At 43.7% G+C, this 18,601-nt stretch overlaps 1 protein-coding gene across 1 annotated transcript in view; it reads right to left on the reverse strand.

Annotated features, from left to right (window-relative positions):
* Pdzd2 (PDZ domain containing 2) overlaps positions 1–16,927 on the reverse strand; it is a 235,097-nt gene extending 218,170 nt beyond the window's left edge. The window contains exon 1 of the mRNA XM_077800187.1: positions 16,452–16,927. Coding sequence (XP_077656313.1) covers positions 16,452–16,927 — 476 coding nt within the window. The remainder of the gene's footprint in view (positions 1–16,451) is intronic.
* Between the last annotated feature and the right edge of the window lie 1,674 nt (positions 16,928–18,601).

Raw genomic sequence — 18,601 nt, forward strand, 5'->3', positions numbered from 1 at the left:
ATAATGACAAATTCCTTTAAAAGGCAGAATTGGGGGCTGGGGATGTGGCTCAAGCGGTAGCGCGCTCTCCTGGCATGCGTGTAGCCTGGGTTCGATCCTCAGCACTACATACAAACAGAGATGTTGTGTCCGCCGAGAACTAAAAAATAAATATTAAAATTTTCTCTCTCTCCCTCTCTCTCTCTCCCTCTCTCTTAAAAAAAAGGCAGAATTGGTTCTTAGTAATTTTTATTAGTTATTTGGAGTTCCTTATCTTTGCCCAAATTCTTATTCAGTTTACAGTTCTTCCCACCCTTTGGTTAGTCTTTGTACCACTAAATTCAACTACTGTGACCCCTTTTTACTTCTCAAGCAATCACTCTTAAATGTCCACGTTACTGTCACTCCTAAATCTAGTTTAATCGCCCTCGAATATCTCTTTTTCTACTGGTTAATGATCCATGATAAGGAAAAACAGTGGAAGGGAGTTGGGTCTCTATACCTCATAAATCACCCCAAGGAGGTATCCTATTCCTGCAACTGGGCTGGGTCAACAAAGGCTCTACACTGTTGGGAAACCTTGGTCAGGGGAGCAAAGACATCTGCACAGGGAGAAATTAGAACCTTTAAATACTGCTGGTGGGAATGGTACAGACATTCCGGAAAACAATTTGGCAGCTCCTCAAAAGGTTACATGTAAAGTTATTATAACTATCAATGCCATTCCTAGGTAGGCACCCAAGAAAATGGAAAATACATGCTCACATGAAAACTTGTAAGTTTTACTCATCAGATTTTTATTACTATAATAAAATACCTGAGACAGGCTACTTATAAAGAAAAGGAGGTGTATTTAACTCACAGTTTTGGAGGTTCAAAGCCCACCTTCGAATGGCCCCACTGGTTTGGCCTCTGGTGATAGCATCACATCACTGTAGGATCGTGTGTGTGTGGGTGAGAGATCTCTTCTTGATCCAGGAAGGCAGAGAGCTGGCTGGGGTCAGGCTCAGGCTTCTGTAACAATCCTCTTGAGAGGTCTACCAAGAAGTCCCATGAGAACTACTTTAATTCCTCCTGAGAGCAGGACCCTTAATGACCTAAGGACCTCCCACTAGACTGCTTCTTTTAAAGGTTCCTCCACCATCCCAACACCTTGGGCACCAAGCTTCCAGCACATGAACCCTTGAGAGACAAACCACATCCAAAAGAGAGTATGCATCAAGGTTCACAGCATTATTTGTTACAGTCAAAAAGCGGAAATGACCCCAATGTCCTTCAACTGATGGATGACAAACAAATGTGGCTAAACAGCCTCTGAACACTGTTTGGCAACACAAAGGAGCAAAGTTCTAATAAGACAGGCTGCAAAATGAGTGAACACGGACTGCATCAGGCTAGACAAAGGGAGCCAGTGACAGAAGATCACAACCGAAATGCACAGAATGGATTGCAAATCTCTAACAGACAGAAAGGAGATTGGTGGTTCGGGGCCTGGAGAAGAAGGGCGTGAGAAATGACTGGCAATGGGCTGGGACTTCTTTTGAAAAAGAAGAACATCCTGAACTTAGCGATTGGTGATATTTCACTCTGTGAATGTACAACACCACTTGTACATTTTAAAGGACAAATTTAATCAATATGCGAACTGTATCTAAGTAAAGCTCTTATAAGAAAGTTTACTTTAAAAAGTCCTTCATATCCTTATTAGTCACAATTACTCCTAAAAAGGAAGGCAGTTCCTCAAGGCCTAGATTGCAAGCTCCAGAAAACAGGGGACCTGCTACATTTTGTGCATTAGTATTCCTCTGATAGGTAGCATCACAGCTAAAACATAGTAGGTGATCAATAAACATCCTTATGTGAATAAGAATATAAAGATATTAAGAAGCATCTCAGAACCCAGACCTTTTGATTTAGGGTTCTTCTCTTCTACTGTGGTTACATGTGAAAGACAGTGATGTCAAAAATAAGGAGTGAGGTGTCTGGATCAGGATGAATTTACAGAATTCTCATGCTCCTTACTGGGGACTGACATGCTGTTACTTGTATGGATGTGCTCTCTGTTGGGACAGATATGCTGTTTGTGGGATGGATAGCAGTACATAGAGCATCCTGTCCATAAAAGACTCAGGTCTTAGAGGCAGGTAAACCTGAGCTTCATCCCAGGCTCCCACCCTTAGCAACCTGGTAGGCTTGTCCATCTGTCTCAGCCTACACTTTCCCACTGAAGCATGTAGCCAATAATACGGAAATGCTTCCCTCTTGGTATATGAGCGGTGGAATGCTAATCAGCCACAGAAAGGGTGGAATCCTGTCATTCATGACAATGTGGATGGAGCTGGAGGACATGCTGAACAAAATGAGCAGGCACAAGAACAGACACTGCACGATCTCATTCATATGTGGAATCTAAAAAGTTCACGTCACAGAAGTTGAGAGTAGAATGGTGGTGACCAGAGACCAGGGACAGAGGGGGAAGGGGGATGGAGGAAAGGTTGAGCAGGGTACTATATTACAGGTAGATAGGAGCAGGAAGTTCTGGTGTGCACAGTCGGTGACTACAGATAACACTAATGTACTGCACACTTCAAAAGAAGCCAGAAGAAAGGATTGCAAATATTCTCATCACTAGGAAGTGGCAGATGAGATATATATGCTTAACCTGATTTGAACATTATGATATCATTATAATATAATGTTCAAATTATTGTATATAATGTATACAATTATTATAAAATGTATACATGTCATATGGTACCTCATAAGTATGTCCAATTATTATGTGCCAATTCAAAAAAAAAAAAAACTAATACTTACCTCCTTTCTCATAGGGTTGTTGTAAAAATTAAATGAGAAAAGTACCTGTAATAGATGTTTCCTGTGAACAACAGGTATGTGTATGTGTGTGTGGGGGTATATATATATATATATATACACACACACATATATATACATATATTTGTGTGAGGAGAGCGGGGGGGGTTCTGGGGATCAAATTTTGTGGACAATATTTATAAACAATTAAATTGATACTATCTAATGAATAGATAAGTTTCCCAAATATCCCAATTAAAGACTAAAAAGAAATGAAAAAGAAAAAGATGGGAGATAGGTCTGTGGTTGTTTGCCGTGGTATTGGGCAAAGTGGAGAAAGCACTCCCCCCTCCCGCCCCGCCCAGTTCCCACACCCCAGCAGCCACCAGCCAAGGCTCTGGGAGGATAAAAGAGATGAGACAGCAAGCGCCTCACCTCCTCTTGAGAGAGAAGGTCACAGCCAATTATACCCATGTCAGCAGAATACTTTTTCTTTCTGTTTTATAGTGGTGCTACTTTTAATTCCTTGTTTTTCTAATTAAAAAGGAGCACATGCCCATAAAAATGCAAATGATGTCCAAGTACATCAAGTAATTGAAGGCCAACTGAACTTGAACCGGTTCCCAACAGAAGCAGTAACCTCAGGTCTTCCTGTTCATTAAAAGGAAAAATAAAAGCTTTCATTTTTGCCTGATACCTGTTAATAACATGTCTATAGAAACAAGAAACAAAGCTAGAAAAGAATCTACAATTGGTGGGTGGAAAGAGGAATTGTAATTGTTCCAGCTGTAATATATACAGAGCACCCAGCAAGCGCATTGCAGGGATTCAATAAATGGTAATGATTCCTTCAAACACCCACTTCTTAAAATGCTCCGTCGGTACAGTGCTCTGCTCGCTACCATGCAATAAACTTAATTGAATAGTGCCCCCCAGAGGCCACTGGGAATTCAACTGCGGACAGATGAAGGACGGTCTGGAGGAAGAGAAACACAATTTAGTTTTCTTTTAAAGATTTATGTGGAATCAGCACTCACTTGGGCTTGGTGTGCTAGGGCTTATTAGAACCTGACCAGCTGTCTGATTTGTCCCCCAACAGCAACCTTTTGGCCAGGCTTATCTGGATACTTTGTGAGGACACACAAGTCTCATGGAATCAAGTCTGGCCAGGCACTGTGGGAACTTGTGCTGGGAACTGCAAGTCCCCTGGCCCCTGGAAGCACTGTCCCATACTTTTTACCTGGGGACATTCTCTTGATCCTGCATGCTCTCTGTGTTCCTCTAAAGGAATAGGTCTCCTCCTGATGTCTGTCCTTCTTAAACTCCAGTGTGTGCATGTGGCTCTGGCTCTTTCTGGACCAGATTTTGGACCTCGTTCCACTTGACCTTTCAGCATGGTTGCTCCAAATTCCCAGGAGATAAAACGGATTGCCAATAGTGCCAAAGGCTGGATTTAGTTTATCTACCCCTGATGGATGGCCAGTGGGTGGAAGCGGGGCTGTAGGGGCTGTTGGAGCTGTTGGGTGTGTGTGTATGTGTGTGTGTGTGTGTGTGTGTGTGTGTGTGTAGGGAAAAAGGGATAGAGTAACATGATACCAAACAAATGGCCTTTTTCTACCAACCATGTACCACGGTGAACTCCACTAAGGGCTTTAAAATTGTCTCATTTGATCCCCACAAATCTCCTGTGGAATTTGATTCTGTCACTGCCCATTTTCAGAAGTGACTGGTGGTCACATTTGCATATTTTTCTAATGATCTTTCCTGATGCATCCTATTCCCATTTTAAAGATGAGGTAACCAAAGTTTAGACAGGTTGAGTCAAGGTTTAAGCCGAGGCAGGGAATAGTTAGGCTGCTCCCACTGACCCCTGTCTCCCCCAAGTGCAGACCCTATGGCAGGCAGATAATGGGGCTGGTGCAGGAGAAACATCACAACTGGTCTTGTACTCAGGGAGGTTATAATCTGGCTAACGGAGACAAGATTTCCACATGTGAACCAAGCAGTAAATGACATGAGAGGAATCAAGTACTTTATTGTTACCATTTTATTAGTTTTCTCCTGCTGTGCAACAAATTGCCATAAATGCACAGTCTTTGGAGCTTCTCCCGCTTATTAGCTCTGAATTCTGCAGGTGAGGAGCAGCCACAGACTGCCTGGGCTCTGGCTCAGCATTGCTAAGACTGGCATGAGGTGTTGGCCTGGGCTGCCAATAATCTCATCTGGGGCTCAGGGACCTCTTCCAAGCTCACCAGCTGTTGGCAGGGTCTGGTTCTTTGAGTTGTAGGACTGAGGTCCCAGTTTCCTTGCCAGATGCCAGCCAGGAACTGCTCTCTGCTCCGAGGCTGCATCCTTCCATCTGTTGCTCACGATGGGGACATTTACTTTCCTCCAGCAAACAAACAAAAGAACCCTTGGGGGGAAATAACCAAGCTCCTCGATCAACTAAGTACAGATTTAAAAAAAAATACATAAATGTAAATTTGTGATGATCAGTCTGGAAATGGCTTGGTATACTGTTGCTCAGACATTACTGGTAGTGGAATAATCTGGTAAAAGCAATTTATGAAAAACAATTTATGTAAAGCAATTTGACAAAAATGTCCTTTTGACACAATAACGTCATTCCAAGAAATGTGTCTAAAGAGGACGGTCAAAGGGGGAAAAGGCCATGGTACAAACATTTTAGATGCGATGTTAAGTATAATATTGAAAGACTGGCAATGACAGAAAGAGCATGCTCGCCTAGATTATGGATGAGCGTACCTTAAGACCATTTAATAAGGAGGAACATGTTTAAATGTGTTAAGTGAAAAAAGGATCAAACAGAATTCTGCATGTAGCATGATCCCGTATTTTAAAGATATTACTAGAGTGTTGGGGAAGCTAAGAGGGAAAGCAGTACTTTTTATATATTAAGTCAGTTGGGATGCAATTTGCAATGTGAGTAACAAATTTAACAAGTGATTTGTTTGAGGATCCCACTTCTAGGAGTTTATCCTTCACATACATTCGTACATGTACATAGTAACATGTGAACATAAAATTGACTGCAGACTTGTTAAAACTGCAAAAGAAAACTGTACAATAAAACACTCATTCATTGGTGACTGATTAAATAAAATCACATTGGCAACCTTTAGTGGACTATTATATAGCTGTTCAAAAGTGAAAGACAAAACAGAATGATCTTCTGACTTGAAACAATCTCTAAAATAGGTTTTTAAGTTAAAATAGTTAAGATGCAGAACAGTATGACAGTGTGCTCTCACTAGAGAAAATATAGCCAATATGCACTTGTATATGCTTAGAGAATTCTTGAAAAGGAACTCTAAAACCAGTAAGAGTGTTGCTTTGGGGTGCAGTAATTGATAGGGACAAGAGAGTGGGAGTCTGAACTAAGGAGACTTCTCTTTCGTAGCCCTTATTTTTGGTACCTTTTTAGTGACTCATGGATAAGTAGCTCTATTTCATTACTGAAACTGAACCAAGCACATTCCCTTAAGGCATTTAATCCATAAACCTACTTCACATGAAAATCAGCAGTACTTTTGCCCAGCTGCATAGCAAATTCCCAACACTGCATCACTCTCTCTTTAAAACTTCAGTGTATTTCTGAGCATCTTCCAAAAGAAACTGCTGACAACAAAACCATGCAGTTTATTTTGTACCTATATTGTTTTCCATGTGTTAGTCTAGCTATTTTACCACACTAGGAAGAATGAGTGTTTTCCTGATGGTATGTGGCTTTTTTGTGATAAGCAATTAAATTAAAAAAAAAAACACCCTCATGACAGGCTCTTAAATATTCAGTTTAGTAAAATTCTGGACTGGATTTAGTATTGCATAATTTTAAACATTGCTAGAATATTTTAAACTATTTGCATCCCTATTGTGCATATTTAGATTTTAAATATCTTGGTATTCATGAGGGCCTCATACCATCACTAAGTAGTATCTCAATACATAATCTATATATAGGCAGAACTTTTTCTTTAATGATAGTGGTTATAAATTTGTACTTCGTATAGACTCTTGCTAGCTCCCAATGTTATCTTTTTGTCTGACTTCTTGGCAATATGAACAGGCTGTTTCATTTCATAATGTGGCCAAGGACATCCTGGCAGAAAGAGAAGTGTTAGTTAACAAAGCCATGTTCTTATTGTTTGCTTGTGTCTGCATTCACTGTATTATTATTATTTTTATTTATTTATTTTTTATTGTTGGTTGTTCAAAACATTACATAGTTCTTGATATATCATATTTCACACTTTGATTCAAGTGGGTTATGAACTCCCATTTTTACCCCGTATACAGATTGCAGAATCACATCAGTTACACTTCCATTGATTTACATATTGCCATACTAGTGTCTGTTGTATTCTGCCACCTTTCCTATCCTCTGTTATCCCCCCTCCCCTCCCCTCCCCTCCCCTCTTCTCCCTCTATCCCCTCTACTGTAATTCATTTCTCCCCCTTGTATTATTTTTCCCTTTCCCCTCACTTCCTCTTGTATGTAATTTTGTATAACCCTGAGGGTCTCCTTCCATTTCCATACAATTTCCCTTCTCTCTCCCTTTCCCTCCCACCTCTCATCCCTGTTTAATGTTAATCTTCTTCTCATGCTCATTGTCCCTCTCTGTTCTTAGTTACTCTCCTTATATCAAAGAAGACATTTGGCATTTGTTTTTTAGGGACTGGCTGGCTTCACTTAGCATAATCTGCTCTAATGCCATCCATTTCCCTCCAAATTCTATGATTTTGTCATTTTTTAATGCAGAGTAATACTCCGTTGTGTATAAATGCCACATTTTTTTTTATCCATTCGTCTATTGAAGGGCATCTAGGTTGGTTCCACAGTCTTGCTATTGTGAATTGTGCTGCTATGAACATCGATGTAGCAGTGTCCCTGTAGCATGCTCTTTTTAGGTCTTTAGGGAATAGACCAAGAAGGGGAATAGCTGGGTCAAATGGTGGTTCCATTCCCAGCTTTCCAAGAAATCTCCATACTGCTTTCCAAATTGGCTGCACCAATTTGCAGTCCCACCAACAATGAACAAGTATACCCTTTTCCCCCACATCCTCGCCAGCACTTGTTGTTGTTTGACTTCATAATGGCTGCCAACCTTACTGGAGTGAGATGGTATCTTAGGGTGGTTTTGATTTGCATTTCTCTGACTGCTTCATTGTATTATTTTTAATCCTCTGTTTTCCAGTCTAGAATTTCTTTATTTTATCTGCCCATTTTGTGAAGGTTGATAAGTTAAAACAAAGTCATTTAATCCATAAACCTATTTCACTGAGTGAACCTACATCAACTACAGTCCTTTGAAATAAGTCAGAAGTGAATTAAGCAGTGATGGCCTTTTGTGGATCTCTCCCCCTTTCCTCACAGTACATCACATGTCATACAGGACAAGGGACCTTCTGATGTACACATTGAATAAGGAGGTTGTCGTCAATCCATACTGAAAATATTAGTCAAGCTAAATTTCTTATTTTTTTTTAAGATAAAAAATATACTTCAGGATGCAAATATTTTTTCTGCTTCCCCATGGATCTTCCACTTTGGCAATCTCTGTGCTAGGGCATGAGCCATTTTTAGGTGGACCGCCATGGAAGTCCTTTCTGTTTACATTGCTGGGTTAGAAAAGGACTGCAGGAATGTACACTTGGACTTCGGAAAACCCAGGAGTTGGGAAAAACAAGAACTGCCACGAAATTTGACAGAGGCTTGTACTTTCCAAGTGGAAGTTTGAGGGATACACACTTTCTATCTCCTACCCCAGGATACTTAGAACATCTTTCGGGGACATTTGAGAATACACATCTGGGATCCCAAGGGTCAAGAGTGTCTTAATAAAATCCCAGTCCCATTTAAACCATCTGATCTTAGACCTAGTATTCCAGCCTTGGAAATAACCCAGACTTTGTCTTCTTCTCTCTCCCCAAAGGGAAAAGGCTCATTTTAAGGCCAAGGGACATTATAAATGACAGAGTCATCGTTTCCTTGGTGAAGAAAGCCCTGCACAGGCACCTGTGGGATGAGTTGGCTGTTAGACCTACGTAACAGGGCTGGCATCTGAGTCTAAGAATCAAAGATGGCAGAATCCACAAGATACGCAACACCTTTGTGTACTACTCTGTGCATTTCAACATTGTTATGTCGTCCCCCTAAAAGCTACGAGTAGTTATGTCTCCATGAACATTTTAAACTAGCATGATTTAAACTCACATCCTCAAAATCTTTGGAGGAAGATCACATTTCAAAGAAGAATCTTATGGAGAAATCAAACTATATAAAAACAACTCCTCCTTCTCCTTCTCCTTCTCATGGTACTGGGAATGAGGTACTCTACTACTGAACCACACCCCCAGCCCTTTAATTTTTTTTTTTTTTTAATTTGAGACAGGGTCTAATTTGCCCAGGCTGGGCCTTGAACTTGTGATCCTCCTGCCTCGGCCTCCCATGTAGTTGAGATTATAGTGGTGCACCACTGCATCTGGCTTAAAACCTATATTTTATTTTATACAGTCCTGGGGACCAAACCAAGGGCCTCTCACATGCCAGGCTAGTACTCTACTGCTGAACTAGACCCCGGCCTTTGTTTTATTTTAAATTGTATCAAGTGATATATATTTGGGCCCTTAAGGCATCAGGTTGTATTGCTCTCCAGAAGGCAGCCACCCTCAGCTGAACAACAGAAGACAGGGGCTCAAGTCATTTTACTTCTGTGTTGGCAAGTCGGGGTAGGATGAAAGCAAAGCCAAGTGATGTGGTTACCTCCTCCACTTCAGAAGGGAGAGACCAGAGGTGAACAAGTGCCAAAGCTTGGAATTCAAAGCTCTTTTGGGGAAAAAAAATAAGCTTGAGAGTCATGAGGGGGCATTTGGTACTCAAATGAGAGAATAAAAATGCTTATAATGTATTTAATACCTGGACATGAAAGGTGAGGTAGAAGTCAAGATTCCTGAAAACGGCCCAGGGGTACCCATAAATAGAAGGTTCTGAAGCCAGAGCTAACACTATAATCACACTAAGATGCTTTGATCTTTTTTTCTCTTTATGGTTTACAATTATAATTTGTGGAAGTAATATTAACCCTTTAAAAGTGAGTGTCTTCAGTGAGATATTTGGTTTTCCACCTTCCAGGGCAGGAGTCTGTCACCTAGCGGTGGCTGCAATGCCCCATTCAGCTCTGACGTGGGTACCATCAGAGAAGCAGGTCGCTGGAATAAAAATCAAAGAGCATCTGTGGATGTAGCCCTGAACTTCCACCCTTAAATAATGAGAAGTCTATCCTTTTAATGTAAACGATCCCATCATAAATGGGCCCTCAGAAACCTCTCTGTAAGTGGCTGGGACGATGATCTGGGCTGTGACAATGATCTTGGTGTGCCAACACTGCCAGTTTTCTAACAGACCCCCCCACCCACCCTGGCATCCCGTTAGTTGCTGCCACTCACACTTTCCCTGGAAACTCCCTGATTTCCGAGGCTTGCGTTAGAGAAACCAGGTAGGGGCAACCCCCCCCATCAGCCACAAAGAGCTTGTGGGATCAGCTCCTCATCTACTACCAGTGGGGGACCTCAGGACCAGGGTGTGTTAGGAGGGATAGAGCGACTTCCTGGGCAACACGAGAACATCAGTCAGAGGGGGGCATGGCGCCTGCAGATGGCTAAGAAGTTGCCACTCTAGGGAGAGACGTGAAGGCCAAAAGCTTCACTGTAAAGGCACAGTTGTGAAGCACACACCGTTCAATGAATCACACACCTGACCTCAACTCCCAGCACTTTCTCTCACTGTGCTCGATTTCCACCACAAGGTGGCAGGCGATGGCCCTCTGATCCTCTGATCCTCTGCAGCCTTGCCCTGGTGGCACTGAGAGCCAGAGGAGTGCCAGCTCCAGCCGTGACTTCCAGCTCTCAGTTACACCTTTCATGAAGTTGCTATATGCAAAACTCTTGTTGAGAATGGAAGGGTCTAGATGCAATCCCCACCCGCTCACAGAACACATAAAACAAACTGATTTCTGTTTTCATTATAAATAATAAACTATACAAAAAAAATCTCCTAATTTTATTGGTTCCTATTTACAGTGTTGAGGAGAAAGTTCATGAATTCCAGTCCTTGCTCTTCTCTATGAAGACACTTGATCTCAGGAAGCCACTTCCCCAAGCCTCGATTTCCTCCTTGCCACAGTGAGAAAACAGGACTCGGGTGAACTCTGGGACACCCTCCAGAAACCCAGGCATGAAACAAAATAGCATGAGGAGAGAGCAGGCGGAAAAGAATGAAGTAGGGTGCAAATGTAGGGGCCTGCAACGCTTCATTTACACCACGTCCTCGGGGAATGGGCTGTTCCACATGGTGAGTTTTCCAGATAATTGAATTTTAAATGCTGAAGCTTGTTTTCCTTTTAACCTTCTGTAATGGAAATCTTTCTAAAGTGTATTACACGCTTCTTTGGCTTTTTAAACAGTATGCGGAGTATAATTTAGCCTTTCCTTAATGTCCCTGGGTCTTCAGGATGACCATCTCTTACACCTGTATAGTGCTTCGTGGAACATCAGGTACTCTGGGCACATTCAGGTGGGCAGGCCCCAGAGACTATAGAATAAAGCTCTAACTGACCACTCTTCCTCTCTGTTGCCTATATCACTCCCTGTGTCATTTCTCCAAGTAACACCTTCTTGCAGCGTCTTGAAACTCTGTTTCAAATCTGCTATAATCCAGACAGAACTCTAGGTTGCCATGGGTAACCGGAGTCTAAGCTGGTACCAACCCTAAATTTAATTTTACACACAATTTCAAGGCAACGGGGACCGTGCTGAAGGTTACTTCTGGCCAGGGCTGATACTCGGCTAGTCCTTCCAGCACGGAACTCTTGTGGGCCAGGCAGCTTGTCCCTCTGACCCCCTGACTGCCCCTGAACCTGGCTCTTCTAGGACCACACACTGCTCACACTCCAGTACTCTCTGGCCAGTGGGCTCAGGGACACTGTTTCTACACATGCCAGGGTCCTTTCCAAGTGGTTGGTGCCATGCCACACCAGTTGTGCAAAACAGTAGTCCCCTTACCCATAGTTTCAGTTATTTGTGGCCAACCGCGATCCCAAAATACAGTTCAGTACAGTAAGATATTTTGAGAGAGGGAGAGACCACATTCACATAACTTTTATTATAGTAAATTGTTATAATTATTCTATTTGATCATTACTTATGGTGGCTAATCTCTTACTGTGCCTAATTTAAAACTTTGTCATTGGTACCTGTAGGACAAAGCATAGTATGTACAGGTTTCAGTACTTCCCGTGGCTTCAGGCATCCACCGAGGGTCTTGGAATGCACCCCCATGGATGAAGGGGGACTACTGTAATTTGATTATCTCCCCAGCTTGGGGACAGAAGCTTTTTCTTTGTCTCTCTGTGAACTGACTGGCAGAGTTAGAGGCTTTTCTCTTTTTCAAAACTCAAAGGCCTTTTCTCATTTGCAGGATGTGCTCTGGGTTCAGGTTGCCTGAGATCCACTGGGTGGGTGTGAAAAGCTATTTTGACTGAACATCTACCGTGTGCCAGATGCTGTACTCAGTGCATCAAGTAAATCATCTTTGCTCGTCCACTGCACGGCCCTATTAAGGAAACGGAATCCACCTCCACAGTCACACGGCCAACAAGCAGTTCTGGAAGCCGGAGACGTCTCTCTCGGGCCTGAGTCCTCTGCACTCTGCTCTGTTCATGTTTATTAATGTATGAAAATGCCCAAAGTTCACATTCTGAAAAAAAAATAAAAATTCTAAAAGTGAAACGTGGGCCCTTCTACTTTTTAGAAAAGTCTATTTGTTTTGGTTTTGGTGTGTGGGTTTCATTTTAATTAATTCCACATTTCGTTACCAATTTGGAACAATCTGTCCTCAGGGAACAGATCTGGTTTACTTATAGAAAGCTAGCGGAGGGAGTAACTGGGATTACAAAGTATTCCTTGTAGGAACTAAGCTAAAAACCTTTGCAGTTCTTTTGCACCAAACAGAACATTCCAGAAAACACTATCTGCCTCAGAGGGTGGTGATAGAGCTCACAAACAGAACCTTCTTCAGGTGTGTTATGGGCTACGGCTGCAAGATGGGGTGTGTGACATCAAACACAACTGATGTCCTTCCCCCATCCTAGAAAGTTCTCTGGACGTTCACACCAGGATAAAGTCATTATCACTGATATGGAACAAGGACCGCCCAGGAGTCCTCGGGGAGCCTAGCACCCAGCCGTGGACCTCAGGCGGGTGGGCCAGTTGAGAAGGCAGGAATAGTGCCTGTGATTCAGGGCAGTCATGGATTCAGTTCTCCTAAGGGTCTGGGGCACAGAAGGCTGTCGAACCCACCCATGTCTATGAATTTCCTGTTCTTTCCTCAGAGGTGGACATTCCAAATTGATCTAATTTTCGAAAGAAGCAAGCCATGACCTCATCTTGCACATGGTGCACCTGATCCTCCCACGCTGAGCACACGTCATTCTCAGTGTCCTTTCCAAACACATACAGTGCTCTAGAGGAACTCGTGGCAGGGAGAAAATTGAAACCTGACTCGGCATAAGGTGACTGGTCAAAGTATCTCCTGTGTCAGTTTCCTAAGGCTGCCATTGTGATAGTAGGAGCCCATGTGACTCCATTTTGTTTTATGACTTCATCCTGTAAAACAACCATGCCAAGTAGAAGAGTCAGGACTGGGCCAAGATGTTCAATTCCTTTTGCTATAGAAACCTTTAAGAATTTCACGGAACTACCTAATGGGGCAACTAATTCTGTAACTAGGGTAACGGGGCTCTGTAACTGGGGTGACTGGGCTAACTGTGATTGGTTAGGCTTCCCTCTGCTTGACTGCACTGTCCTGCTTCTGTAACCTGGCTTGCTTGCATTGGCTAGACCCCCTGAACATCCCTTTTGCGGTTTTCAGGCTTATAAGGAGTGCCCTTGCAAGTGTTCGGGGCTGATCAGGGGAACAGCTTTATGTTCTGGTCAGCCGCCATCGGTGTGCTTCAATAAAGGCTTGATTGGATTATACGTGAGTGGTCTGGGAGTCAGTTTATGAAACCCTGGGATGAAGCTTTAACTCTAATACCATAACAAAGCACCACAAATGGGGTGGCCTAAGAAACAGAAATGTGTTGTTTCATAGTTCTAGAGTCTTGAAGTCCAAGATCAAGGATACAGCAGGGCCATGCTCCCCTGGTGCAGGGAAAGATCTGTTCCAGGGCTCTCTCCAGGCTTCTGGTAATTCTCTGTCATGCAGCAGCAGAACTTCAGTCCTCACTTAGCATTCTCCTTGTGTCTGTGTCCAAATGTGCCTTTTGTAATGACACCAGTCAGATTGCATTAGGGGCCACCCTACTCTAGTATGACCTCATCTTAACTCATCACATCTGCTATGGAGCTACTTCCTGATAAGGTTGCCTTCTGAGGTCCTGAGGATTTGGACTTTGACATATGAATTTGGGGGGATAACTGATAATATCATTGAAGATAATTCTGAACTAAAAATCAAATTCAAGAGAGGGAACAGACCAAATTGCCCAAAAGAATGCCTCATGGTATAGATGATTTCATCAGATTGGCAGCGTGGGCAAGGAGTCGGTGTGTTGGCCCCTGAAGTCTGTGGCTTACAAATAATGATGAAGAGGCTGAGGGGGCTGTTGGCTGAGGAGCAGGGGAATACCTTGGGTCCCTACAAAACCCCAATTTCTGATCAGCACTCTTTAAGATAAAATCCACATGGGTAGTTGGAAATTCTGGTGTTGATAGAAACAGTCAGTTACAATGATTGAAAAAGAAACATTTTGAGAACATTCCAAAAACTTTAAACTCCCCACTACAATTTGTCTTCCTTATTCATGAGGATTCTAACAACTGTGGATCCAAAATATTAAAAGGAAAAGAGCATGAACAGGAAGTGTGTGTGTGTGTGTGTGTGTGTGTGTGTGTGTGTCTGGAACAAGGGATTGCACCGAGGGGTGCTTTACAAACTGAGTCACATCCCCAGCCCTTTTGATTTTATTTTGAGGTAAGGTCTTGCTAAGTTGCTGAGGCTGGCTTCTAATTTGCCATCCTCCTGCCTCAGCCTCCAGAATATCTAGGATTACAGGCCACACCTGGCCAGTCTTTTTTCTTGCTATTATACCCTATAGAGTACAGAAGAACCACTATATGCCATTTCCATTCTGTTAGATATTATAAGTAATCAAAAATTATTTAAAGTGTATAGAAATTATGCAAATATGATACCACTGTATGTAAAGGACTTGAGAATTCTTGGATTTTAGAATACACTGGGGGTCCTGGAACCAATGCCCATCAGAAAAGGAGGAACAACTGTACCCAAATCTCAAAGAGATTCTACCCTAAAGCTCTTGCTAGATGGAATTTGCCAAAGGGATTCTGCTTGCTTTGGATGTGGTTTGTCCCCCAAAGATTTATGTGTTGAAGCCTTGATCCCTAGTACGGCAATGTTGGGAGGGGGTGTGGACTATTAACAGGTGGGGGCCTAGTGGGAGGTTGGGATTGGGGTGATTGTGGGACTCCAGTCTCTTTCCTGCTTCCCATCTGGTGGCATGCTTTTTCCCTCACCCATCTGTTCCTGTCATGATACGGTCTACCATTAGGCCCTCACCAGAATCTGAACCAATGGACTGTCCAATCTTGGACTTTCAGAATTTTTAACTAAATAGACTCTTTTATTCATAAGTAGTCTCTGTCAGATATTTCAATTATAGTATTGTAAATTGAACTAACAGTTTTTCTCCCCCAGTACTGGGGTTTGAACCTAGATGTGCACTACCACCTTTCTACTTTTAAATTTGAGATGGGTCTAAGTTGCACAGGCTAACCTTGAACCTGTGATCCTCTTGTCTCAGACTCCTAAGTAGCTAGGGTCACAGCTGTGTGCTACCATGACTGGCCTAATACAGGGTGTGTATAAAAATTGAATTTCCTTTGATAAAGGGCTTCTGTTTTCCTTTTTTTGGGTGGGTGGAAGCCTTATTAATTTGTTCTAGTAATTTCCTTGCTGGTGTCTGCAATTTTGCTAAGGAGGTATTTGGTGCAGCTATAAACCATCCATGAAATTGTGCACAGGCCACAAAACAACAAAGTACAGCTCAGTGGTCAGGAGCACAGACTGTGGTGCAGACAGACACTGCTGGTTCAAGTCTGTTTTGGTCTCTTCCTTGAGTGACCTTGAACAAGATACATGAAGCTGAGTTTTCTCATCTAAGCTGTCCTCTGGAGGTGGGTATGAAGTGAGATACTGGCTGGCAGATGCCCACTGCAGTAGACCCAGCTCCATAAACGTTATCTCATAATTATTCAAGAGAGCTAAGAAGTGAACCTTGAAAAAGAATCAATCTTGTCCCCTCCTCTTCTAACTTAGTGTGGCTTTTCTCATACTCCTTTCACATCCTGTTCCTTCTCTTTCTTACCCCAAGTTACAGGGGAAAACAGAAATACCATGAATAAGTGAAGAAAGAGAACAAAGACATACAGAGAAACTTGGACTCAGTGTTTTCTTCCCTTAGAGGAAGAATACAGGACCCACGGCTGCAGCTGCAGACTCGCCCTTCAGACCCAAGCCGACCACGGGTGGGTCCAGCCCCTGTGCCCCGCCCACTCACCTGGCCCCACTCACGTCCACTCCAACCATCAGCTGCCCGTTCAGGGAGAGAATCTCGTCCCGCAGCCGGACCTTGCCGCTCTTGCCCGCGGGGCTGTTCTTCCTCAGCTCTGTCACCCAGATACAGCCCACGTCCAGCACGGGGCCCTGGTGGGTCTTCCTCTTCTTGCCTCCTCTGCGCTTCTCACCATAGTCCCCGAAAACAGGGATGTTCCCAAAACTGAGGCCGACGGTCTCCGTGTCCCCCAGCTGCTTGGTGAGGTACACAGTACAGATCTCCATTTCTGGAGGGCTGAGGTCGGCGGGGACCGCACTCTCATCCACGGCCAAGTTCAGCTGGATGTACTCCTGCAGTTTCTGGATGGCCGCCTGGCAGAGCCGCTGCTCGGGCCCGTCCCCGCCCTCCCGCAGGCTGTTCTGCAGCCACTGGTAGAGGAGGGGCAGGTGCAGCACGGCATTGTCCTGGGTGATGGGCATGGTGCTCACTCCCGGACACCCGCATCATGAAAGGTCCTGCTGCTGGGGGCCGGACCCCGTGGGGCCCCACGTCCCTGGGGAACCCTGGCTGTCATCAGCTGGGCCTGTGTTCATGTTGAGGCTGGCAGATGAGCCGCCTAGGGACGCCTACTCAAGACTGGCCTGTTGACCTTGGCAAGAAGAGGACAGGACACCATTGGGAAAACCAAGGAACGATGGCTCTGGGTGCTCCTCAGGGGAAGGGAGGACGTAGCCAACAAGTCCTTGCTGGGTTCATTTCACAGCAGGGTCCATACACGTCCCATGGAAACTGGGTATTCCTGCAGCAGCAACAGTGTGTCCTTTCCTGGGCTCATTGGCACCTAGGAAAGGAAGAGGAAACAAACAAACAAACAAAAAATCCAGTCAAAATAGTGAACCTGGTGGCACAGGACACAAGGCCCCTGGGCTTCGGGAGGACCATGTTTACTTTTCGAGTAGGAACCTAAGGCCTCTCTCCATTCCCCAGTGTGGCTCCCTCCACACCCATGCAAATACACACTTGTTTCAGTCAGAAGCTTCTGGAACCCTGACCTTCTCTAGGAAGTGTCTCTGATCAGCAAAGAAGTGAGATGCTTTTTGCTACATCATCCCCCATCAACATGCCATCTAACTCACAACCAAGTGGAAGGCAGTGTGGAAAGCTCCCCTGGAAGGTCACAGAGAGTTCTGGACCAGTGTCCACTCTGTTGACAATAATGTCACCTCTCCTGAAGATGCATGACTTAGCTGAAAGAAGATCCAAGAAAGCTGGTAGATTTCAACAGTGTGGTAATAGATTACCTCAGTAACCAAAGCATCTATTTTGAATGCTAAGGCTGTCAGCTTCAAGCTACTCAAAACTGATTTAAATTACCATGGCTATTTGTTTGAGATGGGAATCTAATTGGAGAATTGCATATGATAGATTGGACTGCCACAGTGGGCCTCAGTGGCCAGAGTTCTGCTCACAAATGAAATGAACTGATTTTGGAAGACTATGACAGTTAGGATATGAAATGTCCCCCCAAAAACTCATGTGTTGAAGGCTTGGTTCCCAATGCACCAATATCCAGAGGCAGAGCTTTGGGAACAGATTGGATCATGAGGATTCTGATCTTGTCAGTGAACTAACCCACAAATAGCTAAACAGACCACTGGGAGGGGGTGGAAACCACAGGTAGGCCAAGCATAGTTGGAGGAAGAAGATCACTGGGGCATGCCCTTGGGGACTATATCTTGTCCCTAGTCCCTTCCCAGCTGTCCTGAGCTTTCCTTCACCATGCTCTTCCACCATGATGTTCTCATGTGCCTCACCTCTCGCTCAGAGCTATGGAACCAGCTAACCACAGACTGAAAGCTCTGAGCCGAAATAAAATTTTCCTCCTCTAAGCTGTTTGTGTCAGTGACAAAAAACTGACTAACCCAGAGAACTTGTAGATCTTTGCACAGATTAGTCACGGAAGGACATCAGTATTTTTAAATTCAGGTTTGTGGTCTCTGTCTTCTCAGGGTCAACATTTTGCTTACTGGGATGTTTCATCAGATGTTTTTGAAGACTGACTCTTTTCATAGTACAGGTTGAGTATATATTGAGATATTTTATGGTTGGGATCCAAGTCTAAAATGAAATTCACTTCTGTGTCCTATGGACCT

The sequence above is a fragment of the Urocitellus parryii genome, chromosome 1 (assembly GCF_045843805.1).
Source record: "Urocitellus parryii isolate mUroPar1 chromosome 1, mUroPar1.hap1, whole genome shotgun sequence".
In the NCBI taxonomy this organism is placed as follows: Eukaryota; Metazoa; Chordata; class Mammalia; order Rodentia; family Sciuridae; genus Urocitellus; species Urocitellus parryii.